General features: G+C 41.4%; 1 protein-coding gene across 1 annotated transcript in view; it reads left to right on the plus strand.

The window, feature by feature from the left end:
• LOC109992423 (connector enhancer of kinase suppressor of ras 3) overlaps positions 1-13,813 on the plus strand; it is a 46,681-nt gene that overhangs the window by 23,942 nt on the left and 8,926 nt on the right. Inside the window, exons 5-15 of the mRNA XM_065966258.1 lie at positions 1,319-1,360; positions 2,108-2,227; positions 2,454-2,513; positions 3,262-3,330; positions 3,434-3,580; positions 5,200-5,324; positions 5,842-6,029; positions 6,139-6,225; positions 6,688-6,938; positions 9,259-9,296; positions 11,175-11,217. Of these exons, the coding sequence (XP_065822330.1) occupies positions 1,319-1,360; positions 2,108-2,227; positions 2,454-2,513; positions 3,262-3,330; positions 3,434-3,580; positions 5,200-5,324; positions 5,842-6,029; positions 6,139-6,225; positions 6,688-6,938; positions 9,259-9,296; positions 11,175-11,217 (1,170 nt within the window). The remainder of the gene's footprint in view (positions 1-1,318; positions 1,361-2,107; positions 2,228-2,453; positions 2,514-3,261; positions 3,331-3,433; positions 3,581-5,199; positions 5,325-5,841; positions 6,030-6,138; positions 6,226-6,687; positions 6,939-9,258; positions 9,297-11,174; positions 11,218-13,813) is intronic.

Here is a 13,813-nt window from a genome sequence, read left to right on the forward strand (position 1 = left end):
TAGTTTTGGGACAAATAAAAGTCAAATGAAACCATTAAGTTTTTATTACTTATTGTTTACACTGGCTTGTTATCCCCCCCCCCCCCCTAAAAAATGGAAACGTGGCAAAGTCACATGTATCTGACTTCACCAAACCAGCTCCGTCAAACAGGCTCTGAAGCATGGAAACAAAATAATTTTAGCGAGCATAGGATCCCTTCTTCTTTGATGTGAAGCCATCACTCTCTGGCCGTAGACAGCCATGCAAATCTCGTCTGTGCAAACAAACCAACACTATGTCAAGCAAAGTGCATTTGAAAACACACGCTCCCCTTTAGCCCAGTGGAATGTGCAAGCTATGGAAATATGGAAAAACTTGCTCGACCCCCATTGGCTGTCTGCACAATGGATTTACAAAGAGTAACAGAGCTGGCTTTGTACATGGCACATGCCTATGCATGTCTCTAATACTGTGAGGACCCAAACACTATTTCCTCTTTATTTAGCACTGACAAAGGTTTGTGGCCTGCGAGAACGCTCATGAAATAAGAGACATGTAGGAGGAGATTTTCTGTGCTCTTAAGTTTTGACAGAAGCATTTCACCTGTGTTTTGATGAATGAGTTGCCTTTGGGCATTACGAGCAAAGAGCCATTCTATAAACAAGCAGGGCCCCCCTACAAGCACAGTGAACCCCCACCCCTCACCCCCACTTAACCAGTGGCCCTTTCACCGCCAACAACACAGTTGTTGCAGGAGGCTGTTGCCTCAGCTGTGTTTAGTCCAGCTGCAGTCTATGAGTGCTGTGTTGGGAGACTTGGAAGTGAACGGTGGTCAGTCTCCCGGCTGACTTTGCAGATTCTATCATTGGTTCATCCCCCAGACAACAAGGGTCACAGCTACTGTGTCTTCCCACAAGCCCACCCACTTTCAACTGCGGGAAGCAGTGGTGCAAGAAAACAAACGCATTATTTGGATGAGGGCTTTCTGAACACCATTATATTTTTTAACCCAACTGTTCCACACCATGTCATCTGCACATTGTTACTATATGTATGTCAGTATGGCATTTATGTTCCAGTACAGTTTACTGAACCACACAGAACATTATGCACTTACAGCTTCTCCAGAATTTAGGCAGAGAAGTAATTTGAGTCTAAAGCTGTTTATTTGTGGCTGTTCTCCTTTTTTTTTCTCAGTTCTATATCTGGAATGCTGATTATATCTTATTTACCTAACCCCGGTACTTTTTGTGTTTCTAGTCATTGAAAAACCTCTTCCTCTTCCCTGTTCCTTACTTCTCAGAAGCCTAATCTGTCCTCACTTCTTCTCTATAACAGGACTGCAGTGTTTACGAGATGGAGGAGAAGATCCTGGAAGTTGTAAGTGTACTGCTTCTCTTCACTTCGTTACCCATAATGTATGCTAAATGAGTCCCTAGGGTTTCTTTATTGGAGGCACAGGTCTGCTGGTTGTATAGGTAAATGCCTTTTTAAATAGCGACTGTGTGACATGCTCTCAGCAGAAAGGTCAGTTTTCTGAGTGAATGGAGCAGACGGGTCCGTAGGATTGCCAGCAAAGGAGGCGGCTCTAATACACCCCCACCATCAATCAATGTTTCCTGTTGCTGACACTCTCCAGACCCTTTGGGCTAACACTGGGCTTCCTCTAGCACTCTGTCTCTCTCTTATACATCCTGAAGTACAGTCCACATTAGAGCAGAGTATCTTTGTCCAGCTCTTTGTTTCATGCAATTGTGCATTGTCTTGTTCTGGTCTTTGTTCTCATCTTTTCTTCCCAACATTGCATCACCTCCTTTTGCTTATTCTTTGCATTAACTCATTCATTTTCTGCAACAAGCAGAGTAGTGTGTACACGACTTATTGCAGTGTTGTTCATGCACTGGTATGTCCAGTTACAGCCTACTAATGGTCCCTTCTAGCTAATTAAGCTTTGCAATGTACAGCAAACAGGTACACAGGGAGTACAACAAACTGAACGTACCATATCTCAGATGGTTCTTATAAAGGATCTTGCACAACAATTGAAATCATTATTAGTCGTTTGTTTGAGCTGGGTGTTTCTTAAATAATGTATTGTTGCATTCTATTGTGCATTTTCCTCTGCAGTCAAAGATTTTGAACAGCATCTGTGATCAGACTGTGAGAACCACCTCTGACCCTCTGATGAGCCAGTCGGCCTGCTTGGATGAAGTCCAGCTGAACAATATCAAACCAGGAGAGGGGCTGGTAAGGAATGCTGGGAACTTTTTGTTTTATTATTCTCTCTCTCTTTTTTTTAATCAGTCTACAACCCGATGCCTGCCTTACAGTTCAAGGCCAGGAATCCATGCAATGTGTGTCAAATTGTGACCCCAAGATCTCTGTCATACATTCCTCTCCCTCTAGGAGTATCGTTTTTTTTGTTGTTTTTTTTTTTACTCAGACCATTAATAATGTGTTTTTTTCCGCCTAGGGAATGTACATCAAGTCTACCTACGATGGGTTACATGTCATCACAGGGACCACAGAACATGTGAGTATCACAGTATAATAAACACAAGACACTCGGCCCCCGTCTCATGCTGCAATAACTTCAGTGATTGAAGAAATGAGAAGGACTGGTTGTGGTTGAGATTGACATATGATCAGCATTGTAAATAGCCAACTAGTTGCAATGCAAATCATATGTTTGATTTCATCACTTACAATTTTGTTACTTCTTGTGAAAAACCTTTTGAGGATTTTTTTTTTTACTGTGGGTTTTGCATCAAAGTTGTCGAAACAATGTGCTGTGTCTTGTTAAAAAAAAAACCCACATCTCATCCTCCTCATCATCTTCCTCTTCCTCCTCTACTGAGGGCACACAGAGTTATCTGAAGGAGTGAAGAATTGCTCATCTGTAATGGGAATTGTTTGTTTCTGAGCTCCAGTACCCAGTAAAATATCACAAACAGCCTCCACAAAACAGACGTCCTACCTTTCCCGACACTGAGACAAACAGCCGGTGACTAATACACCAGCATCACTGCCACGGTCGTGTCCTCGCCTCCGGTCCTTAATTGTGAATCAGGACTTGAATCATCACCGATAGTGACAAGTTAATCCTGTTCGACATCCGTGTGACACAAAAAAAAAACAATTAAACTGATATTCATACACGCAGAGAGTGTTTGTGTTTTCTCACGATTTGAACTTGCACTGCTTTTCTTTTTTTGAACTGATTTTTTCCTTTTGAATGGAGAATTGTGGTTTATCCGGCTTTTACTCTGTTTGTTCTGTAGTCACCTGCAGACCTGAGCAGGAAGATCCATGCTGGTGATGAGGTGATCCAGGTTAACCAGCAGACAGTTGTAAGAATAAGTCTACTCACTTGATCATACATGGTGTCAATATAAGTACATGCTATAAATATGAATGCAATATCAATGGTGTTTTTCTCCTCCCGTTAAACAGGTGGGCTGGCAACTGAAATACCTGGTTGTCAAACTGAGGGAGGACCCTAAAGGCGTGGTTCTGCTCCTTAAGAAGAGGCCCTCTGGCACAACAGGTTTCACCCCCGCCCCACTCAAGAACATGCGCTGGAAGCCCCCAGTACCACAGGTACATAGTCACCCGCACGCAACCTGCCACACATCCTCCTTTAATTATGAGAGATCAACACAACAGCCTGAGCGTCTAGTCATTGTCAAACAATTATCAGCTTTTTAGGGAGTTGGTTCCAAAGCTGCATGTTCAGACAAGTGTCAAAAGCCACCCTGAAATTGCCGCTTGGCTAAACAAAAAAAACAACATTGTCTTCTTGGGCAACATCTGAGGCAAATAAACTCCCATGACGTCATTCAGTTTGAGAGATAAAGCTGACGGCCTATTTCACCTGTGCCTGGTTAGATTGAATCTGGTTTATTAGAAGGAAAGTCACCAGATGCTGCAATAAACATACGACAAAGGGACTGAAAATAATTCATTGTATTTGCAACGGCTTTTTCTGTGAAGAGGAAACACCCTAAATGACTATTGTTCAAAGAGAGGTCAGGGTTAGATAATATAGATTGTGCTAATAAGGTTATTCGACTGTAATCCAATTTGTTATTCTCCCTCATGTGAACACATTAGGCTGAACTTCGCTTTTAACTACGTCTCCCCACCTGAGTCCCCTTTTAATAGACAGGCAGACAATAAGCACTGTGTAAACCAAGACAACCAGATTTCAGGCTCTGGCACCGTCTTATCATGTGTAGCCTGTTTTATAGCCGGAGAAGGCAAGATGAGATGCTATCAGGTTAGAGTGGGTTTTTTAAAACAACAAAGCCTCCCTCTGCACAAAGGTGGCCCATGTCAATATGTCCACCAGCATCTTGTTTTAACAAGTAGTAAGAGGTATCAGAGTGAGACATCTCAGTTTATCTTTGATAATAAGGCTCCAGAGGGCAAAACAGACACAAATCACAGACCCTGATTCAGGAAGGAATGACACAGGCTTTGTAATACAGTATAATTTGTACTCATGGGAGGACTTTAGAGAAGGAAAGAAAGGGAATGATTCATGAGGTCCTAAATCTGATGCAGTTTTTCATGATTGTATCACATTTTACTGCACTATATCATCAGACATGTCATTTTAGGTTTGATTAGACTGGCAGCGTACATTTAGTGAAGGGCACAATGTTGTTGAGTGTTGGGAAACAAAACTGTGCTGAATGAGTACATCTATAAGTACACGTCTAAAGAGCTATTCTGGACTTCACTAACAATCTTTCCGTACCTCAAACAAGACGGTTTATTCGCAGGGAGACACACAAGCACTTAAACGTCTCACCACACGTGGTAAACTCCTCCCAGTTAGCAGCAAGTCATATTCAGCCGGATTTTGGGAGAAAAACAGTGAGCGGCTAACATTTCTAAATACTTGCAAGAGAAGAATTAGTGAGAAAAAGGAACATTCATTAACTGATTAATAAATGTATGTTGAGGTGATATTATCGACCTGATAACTTGTTGAGGTGATATTATCGACCTGATAACTTGTTGAGGTGATATTATCGACCTGATAACTTGTTGAGGTGATATTATCGACCTGATAACTTGTTGAGGTGATATTATCGACCTGATAACTTGTTGAGGTGATATTATCGACCTGATAACTTGTTGAGGTGATATTATCGACCTGATAACTTGTTGAGGTGATATTATCGACCTGATAACTGTGTGGTGTCTTTCAGAACAATTCCTCCATGATCAGAACCCAGTCACCCTGCAGCTCAGCTAACGGGTCAACCAAAAAGGAGAAGCCAGCTATCATGGACTTATACATCCCGCCTCCTCCTCCAATGCCTTACACTCCACGGTGAGCTGTCTTATTTCACATGCAAAGCTTCTGTTTATAGGAAATCTAGTTTAGGTCCTAAAAGTTGGATCACACTTAACACACCATGAATTAACTTTTAAAACCTGTTAGAAAAACAAATAGAGGGAATAAGTGTCACTGCACATTGAGTGATCCAGTCACTTGTAGTCCACCTTTTGCCAAATTTCCTCCTCCTTAATGATGGAGGAGCCGCCTAACCTTCCTCCCATCCTAGTGCACTTTCTGTTCTGCATTTCGCCAGCCCACTAACCTCCCACCAGTCCTACCATAGACCTTATGCAACAGCTGTTTCATCCTCCACCTCCAGGAAGATGACAGAACATCTTCATATTGATTTTAAAAAGCTAGCTACATTTCTAGATAGTTTGTAGCTGCGTGTCTTCTATATTTCACTTGAACTCACACGTCGCATACAAATCCCTCTTATTGTGGTACACTTCACTATACTATCAAATATGGAAACTAATGAGTAATGAACATTTGTTTCTCCAAGCAGAGAAGAAAGAACTGACTCCTTCTCCAGCATTAGTAAAAGACCAAAGGGCTCTGAGTCACCCAACTCCTTCCTGGACCAGGAGAGCAGAAGGCGCTGCACCGTCACAGATTATCACAAGCTAAACGTCGGCTGCCCCATCGAGGCCAACGTGATTCAGCCCAGAATGAGGGAGCACAAGTCCTCTCGTGGTCAGTATATTCTCATTCAGGGAATCTTAGAATCAGTCCACCAATGGAAATAAAATAAGAATGATCTTCAAATAGTGCAGCTAATACATGTTTCAACTCTTGTCTCTAGGGAAGCCTCGGCCTCTTTCCATGCCAGTGGACACCTGTGTTGGAATTGTAGATCCCTATGCTAAGCCCTGGGCACAGGGAAGGAAAGGTATGAACAAGCATGCTTTCACTCTCAGGTGAAACCTCTGTTTCATGTTTATCCCTCAGTAAGAGAGGATTACAACTTCATGGTTTGACAACGATGCATACAAATGAGAAACAAAACGACGAGCAACAAATCCACTAACTAGTTACTAGTAATATACATGTAATATCTCATTTTAATGAACACTAAACTTTACAGTGACAACCCCCATCAAGACTTTTCTTTTCAAAATAGATTAAAGACAGCTCCAACACATGACTGCACAAAACTTCAAAACATGTTCACATGACTTAAGTACGAGTCATAGGACCGGGGTTAAAGCTGTGGTCTAAACAAATGTCCTACTTACCACAATATCAGTGTCATGAGATGTTTTGCATGTTTATGTAAATTGGTATAAACCATTGGTTCCTCTTTTTTTTTTTTTAAGCAATTTGAATACTTCTCATCATCACTCTGCTTTAGGTGAAGACCTCCTGTACAGATACCTGAGCAATGAGAGGATCCCCACCATTGCAGAGGAGGTCCCCTCAGTGTCCCCGCCCTACAGGCCAGCTGGCGAACGCCAACTAGTCAGAGTTGACCACATCAGGGGAAGCCGCTACTACTCCAACTCAGACCTCCACAACAGCGCCACAATCCCCTACCAGGAGGACTTGAGAAAGGCTCCTGTGGCCCCTGTCTCCAAGCGCACAACGGCAGAGCGCTCACTACTGGTCAGTTGGATCACGCGGCTTAAGCTATTGACTCACTGATGATGCGCTTCCTGTTCGGGCTTCCTGTTCCTGTCTTTGTGTCCTTCCTCAGTGCCTTTGATTTTTTTTTTTTTAAACGTCCAGCTGTTTTTTTGGCAGCTTGGGCTTTCTCACACTTTTCTTTCCCCAACCTCCATTCTTTCCTGGTGTTAATACTACTACCAACTACTACTCCTCAACCAAACTTGCTTTTGTAGTGCTCACTACAGTGCGTCATCATCCATTTAACACTGCCTACAACCCACCTCATCCCTGACTACAAGAACCATCTCTGCCTCAAGAGGATACACGTTGGCCTTGTGTGCTGTTTATGGACTCTCTGTATATATTAAGTTATGTTGTGTTTCAGTTGAATGCTCTCTGGTACTTTTATTTAAAACTAAAGAAAACTTGCCTGTTATCCCTTCAGACATTTGCTTTCTTTGCTTTTCTTTGCATTTTTAAGCTAAAAAGAAACGACTAAGTGAAACAAATGGCATCGTTAATCAGTAAGACTGCTTTGATTATACATGTTACTGTTTCTTTTGTGATCAGTTAGTTACATTTCCCTTTACCAAAGGTTGCCTCCTGTAAGCTATGCATCTCCTGCAGAAAGATTTTTTATAGTCTCTTGAAGAGACAATGCTGCATTGGTTGGTTAAAGGATGTTTATATATTATCACTTGTAAATATCTGTGCTGGTTTTAAAGCTGTGCACTCAGGTCAGTAAACATTTTTACATCCTGTTTCAGTCGACTTTTTAATTACCTTCTTAAATGGCCTATACAAACATCAAGTTGACGGTAATATATGGTCTATATAAGCCGGAGATATGAACAAATCTTTGACGACACACAGGTCAAACAGCCTTCAAATAGTCGATGTTGTGGAACAGATCACAAGGGACAGAATGACAGTATTATTGAAGTAAATGAGGAAGTAGTGTCTGATGTTGCTTTACCTGCCTTTTGTAAGTTTTGCATAGTGTTTTATTAAAAAGTTCGGTTTATTTCAGTGATATTTTGTGTTGTCTTCATTTGACTGTTGGTTGTTGAATAATATGTTCCATAGCATGCTGGCCGTTTCTTTCTGAAACTACATTTCTACACCATGTTGTTCTACAATTCTCAAAATGAAATATATTTTTCACAACAATGTGTCAGTGAAGGGGTCGCTTTAGTCATTATTCACTTCCACTGTTAAGCCTGCTGGCTTTCTAACCTGCTTTGACCTTTGAGGTGAACACTGCCTCTGTTTTTGAAGCATGTGGTGAAACAGGATAGCTAACGTCAACTTACCTTTCCTCTGCGTCTCAGGTGTTGATGCTTATGTAACTACTTCCCTCTTTGATGATTTTTAAATTCCAGCTGGGGGGACCATATGGTCAAAGCAGGTTTTTCCATCAGGGGCTCTTATTCCTGCACATATGTTGCCGTTTAAACATTTAAAGGGCGAGGCTAGGATTACTTTGCCTGACAGCTTCTGCCTTTTTTTTTTTTTTTTTATTGATTTTGAAGAAGTGTTTTCCTGGGAAGGATCATCAGCTTGCATCATGGGACTGAAGATCTATGAAGGATGACCCACCTCTCTCACCTCTTTGACCTTTTCCTTCATTTCTCTGTGCATGACTTAAATAATGGAGACGGGCCTCTTTCCTTATCTCTCCTGCTCTTCTTTTTTTCTTTGTCTTGCTCTGCCCCAGCTTGCCGAACTGTTGCGCCTGCAGTCTTCACTAATTTGCACCCTCTGGAACCTGTGGTCTACTTAAATACAACCTGCTCTTACTTTAACCCACTGCAAGGTTTGCTAACAACTAACATGGCGTGCCTGCACATTACAAATGGTTGGATGAAAATAATAGTCTCAATTATTGGTAAATTGTGCACGTTGAGCAGAGTCCAATTATCCAATCACAAATCACATACAGACACATATGATTGTGGAGTGACTAGTTCTCCATTCCCTTTTTCATATTCTGGGGGATCAGCTCAATTTGGCTCCAACACAAAATAAGCAACAACAAAAAAAGGGCGTATCAACTTTCACATCAGCAGAATATAAGATCTTAAGCTAATGGGATTGAATTAAATTGACTGTAAGACAAGGTGCTGCAGTTTTACATTGAGGGTTCAAAATTCACCACATAAAGTTGTGCATTGGGTGTTTCTATAAACAGACAAAAATGAGCATCAGTGATGCTAGCACATCTACATAAATCAAACCTGAGACTTTCAAAACAACTATTTCAAAACTGCTGATTCCACCTCAGACATGTTAACACATTAATCTTTATGTATCACAGGGACCTGACTGGCACTCTAGCAGTGACTTCCTCAACCGGTGAGTGCCTCTTCCTCTCACACAAATATATATATCCACACAGATATCAACCCGTACACCATGTTACATAGTCTGCAGGTCAGAAAAAGACACTTAAAACTGTGTTGTGTATACATTTCATACAGGGAGTGACAGTGAGCCTGCTGTGGATTTAAAAAAAAAAAAAAACAACAGTTGATCAGTGGGTGGGCTGTTTTCATGATGAGGGAAAATATGCCACGGATATGGAGGCTGAAATACAGAGAGAGTCACACAAACAGATGGTGACAGCTGAGGGATAAAAAAAAAACGAGTTGTTTTCCAGGCGTAATGGTATAGAAATCATTTAATAGAAGAGTTTGAAGTAATTACGATTTGTGCCTGTGGATATCATGAAGTGCAACAACATGGTTAGAAGAAATGATACCCTCCTGCACAGATTGAGTTCAAGTAGAGCAGCTCTGACTTAGCTTGACAATAAAAAACAGTTATATATTTTATGTTCCTATCTAGTAACATCAAAGAATCCTGATCACATGCTCAAAACTTTGTACATAGGCGTATATGCTAGTCCCTAAGTTTTGAAACTGTGAAATCCCAGCCTTATTAAATTCCCTAAGATAATGTATGATCTTTTTTTGGAACAATACTCACCATTCTATTCAGTTTAAAAGTCAAACAAATTAAGGTTTGGATAAGTTTCTTTCATTTGGAGACACTACTGTCTCCCAGGACCTCCAGCATCCAAGTGTTTGAATGTTGCCCACACACTAGTGTGTATTCTCTGCCATCCACCCCCAAGACACCTTCACATGCTGAAGCATCTGTAGAAATGTCACTGTTATGACAAATCCTCATTCTTCTGCGCTTCCAACTTATAAATAACCGCTTCCCACTGCGAAAATATGACGACATCCCCAGGATTGGTTTTCCTCCAGCTCGTCATCCGTGGCCCCTGCGTCTCCTCTGGTCTTGGATTCGGGGGCCTGAGGAGGTGTGACTCCCCACATTAACACCGGGATCGATGACTAAATGCCTCGCACAAAACACAGACCCTCGGTGGCAGTTCTATTCTAAGAGCCGCGCACGAAAAACACTCTGCATCCGGTTGGTTGCACGCTCAATCAAAACTCATTACTCACATTTAGTACACACAGAGAGATGCTTTCATAAATCAGCCAAGCAGGTGACTCATAGTCAGTCGAGATTAAGAAACGTGTGACACTGATGAAGGAAATGGAATTTGATTGACGCTGGGTATAATCAGATGTCATATGAATTTTAATCAGTAAAATGTGATGGTGAATCAATTCTATTTCTAGTCCATTTCTCAAAACAATCTCATTTGATTTAAAAAATAAAATAAAGGGGAGGTCAATCTGTGGAGGCTGGAGAACAGAGCTAACTACATGAGCAACTTGTTACTTTGAGGAGGAGACAAAGACGTGAAGATTTATGGATGACAGGAAAAACTAGCCAGAGACAATTTTGTAACCTAAAATTGCAGGGTGAGGCCCAGCTGAGGTAAATGGAGTATTTTAAGCATTGGGAACTTTCTTGTCTACCCATGCTGCTGTGGCTGGTTGCCAAATGTATTATCAGAACTGCTCTCTCACACAAACTACATACCAGTCCTCAAACAGACTCTATGGGATCTGTGCTGTTCAGGCTCTATCAAAGTATAAGCTGGATTGGAACATAGATGACGATAATGATTGCTTACCATTGAGCTGGGAGGCAATAAGTATGTGTTGGAAATTTTCACAAGCCCCTTCTGTCTGATCTAAAGTATGAAGATTAAATCAAGTTTTTGTTGTTTTTCAACTTCACTGCTAAGAACTAAAGCTTTACTGGACTATTTCAAACTATTAAGGGTTTGCTTTTTATCGTCTGTTGCAGGTATAATCAACCACAGATACGATCCTGGTCCTTCTCTCAAGCAGTAAGTATACAGTGTTTGTTCAGTATGCCTCAAAGAAAAGGCGATTAATCCGAACAGTTTATTAGCAAACATCGACGAGTTTGTAAGTCATGAAGGATGAAAGTGGTTTGAGTTTAGTGGAAGGAGGTGAAATATAAAGCCTTAATTATAGACTTGTTACACTTCACACAGATAAAACAACATTCCTACACAGCCACAGCTCTGTATCGGCAACAGACAGAGCAGAACAACAACAATCCAACATGAAGAACATGTGAAAGTCTGCTTGACTACAGAAATTAACCCCTTTTACCCGTGGTAGCAGTACACTAGAGAGGCACAACTTCCTCCCCATATAAAATATCTCAGGAACTAAGGTATACAATGTAACATATAAGGTACTGAGATGTTAATGCATTCCTCAGAGTGAAATTTTAGTGAGAGTTTAGCACCTAATCACTACTAGAGGACCATTGACAACCCAAAGTTGTTGAACATGATCAAAAAAAATGTGCTAAAAAATGACATCTCAAAATGTAAGCATTTGCATTCAGCTGAATCGTTGCCTCAAAAAGTGGCTGATGCGGCTGTGGACTTGGTCGTAATCCGAATCGAGTGTGCTTCAAATGGAAAAGGGTTCATTGGCTGTAGCAGAGGTGGAAATGAAATGCCCACAGCGGTAAACTGAGGACTCTTTGCTGTAAATACAAAATACATATGGAGGCCATACACCACAGTACCATGAGTTACTGTCAATTCCTCAGTGGCACAAAGACCAATGCAGGAGGTGAGATGGATTAGGCTCACAGTCAGTATTGACATGGGAACAAATCATGTGTGTGCAGATTTATGGTCCAATGGTGACTTTGTTTTCCCACACAAGGAAACCTTGACCCTGCATTCTGCTTATATATATGATAAAAGGGGCAATAGAGGGATAGATGAAGTATTTTACTGCTTATGTTTCTGTTACTGGCTTCACTTTGATTGTATGTGTGCGTATCTATACTGATGCATATGCTGCACAAGAGATATCTATTTTAATTTAAACCCAACCCTTGTTTAGTTATATTTAGTGATTCAGTCAGAGCTATGAATACTCGATTAACACACAGTGAGCTCTACATTTATGTGCTGACCATTGCAGAGCAACCAGGCAGTAACTACCCCAAACAAGTGAGTGGCAGGCAGTGCAATCAAACCTGGCAAGCTTGAGTTTGATATCATTTCCAGCCCCTGCACCCTTCCCCCTATACACTGTGTGAGATTCCCCTGCTGAATAATAGCCACTCTGTTTGCCCCCTCTCTCATGTGTCTCCCTCACACACAGACACACACTGGTTCTGGTTGGGGGGGGAGGGGAGGGGGGCATTATCTAAGTGCCGTGACAATTCTCAGCATGGATCATGATGGGAGATTGAGTGCTACAATAGTGTGACCAATCTGCATTCCCACGAGTCCTTCGGGCCTTTGACACGAGTCGCCGGCTAGATTACCTCACTTCCACCCGAACATAGCTTCAGCAAAGTGCCCTTTAAAATTACCCTAAAGTGACATGCTGTGATTTTTCAACCCATCACAGAAATGAGAAGAATGTGAATTGTGTTGAGGTCTTTTATTTAATTCAAAGCCTTTAATTGAAATGTTGATAGGGGGATCTTTCCCTGGGGGTAGGGGTAACACAGGGACGTTATTCGATATGGATGATAAAGATAGGGTGACAAATGGGAGGGAAAGGGCAGGAGGAGGAAGCTACAGTGTGAGAATGTGGGAGATATAAAAAGAGGGGTCTCTTCATAGTCACTTCATTCCACTCGCTGCAGTACAATAGCAAGTGGAAAAAAACAAGAGGCCCCTGTCCATTTAAGCAGAAATGAAATGGAGACTATAATAACGCAGGACTCAGGAATGTGTCTGCTGGTTTACCGCCATCCCAACACAGGCCAACATAGACCAGAACATCCAAGTGTCTGCAGAGCTCGTGCAGTGATGTTATGGCTACAAATTTAGCTCCTCAATATATAAGACTGTGAAGGTTATGGATAGCAAGACCACACTCTCACTGAGCCATGGCTGTAATTATTTAACACTCATGTTTGTCTTTTTTTTTTTTTTAGGGGGAAACCACTGTGAATTGTGTGTATATCTCTGAAAGCATGAAAGGGAAAGATGTTGTGTAGCTCTCATCTAGTTAGGTCCTGACCCTGACACTTTTTTATTATGAACTTCTCTCATTAAGTTTTAACAAATATTATCAGCTGTAAGTAAGTTGCTTGAACACAAGTAAATAGTAGAGTAAAAGTAAACCCTTAAATTATTAGCCACTAAATGTCATTTGTTTTTGTGTGCCTCGAAATACTTGATTGTTTTGGAGGCTGCTAAAAAGTGGTAACTTGGCGACGCCTAGTGGCCATAAGTGAAAACTGCGGGGAGTTTCTGGTATCAGTATGCATGTTTGACCTGAGTTGCATAGCCTACCCTACCTCAACCTCAATGAAACTACATCACAAAAGTTGTTGCTGCTTTTAGCAACAACAACAACAACAAAAAAGTGCCCCATATCTTTGTTACTTCAGTTAAGAGTTTTGGGTTGTTGAGGAGGAGAAAGCGAGTAACA

This window comes from Labrus bergylta, chromosome 18, assembly GCF_963930695.1.
Source record: "Labrus bergylta chromosome 18, fLabBer1.1, whole genome shotgun sequence".
Lineage (NCBI taxonomy): Eukaryota > Metazoa > Chordata > Actinopteri > Labriformes > Labridae > Labrus > Labrus bergylta.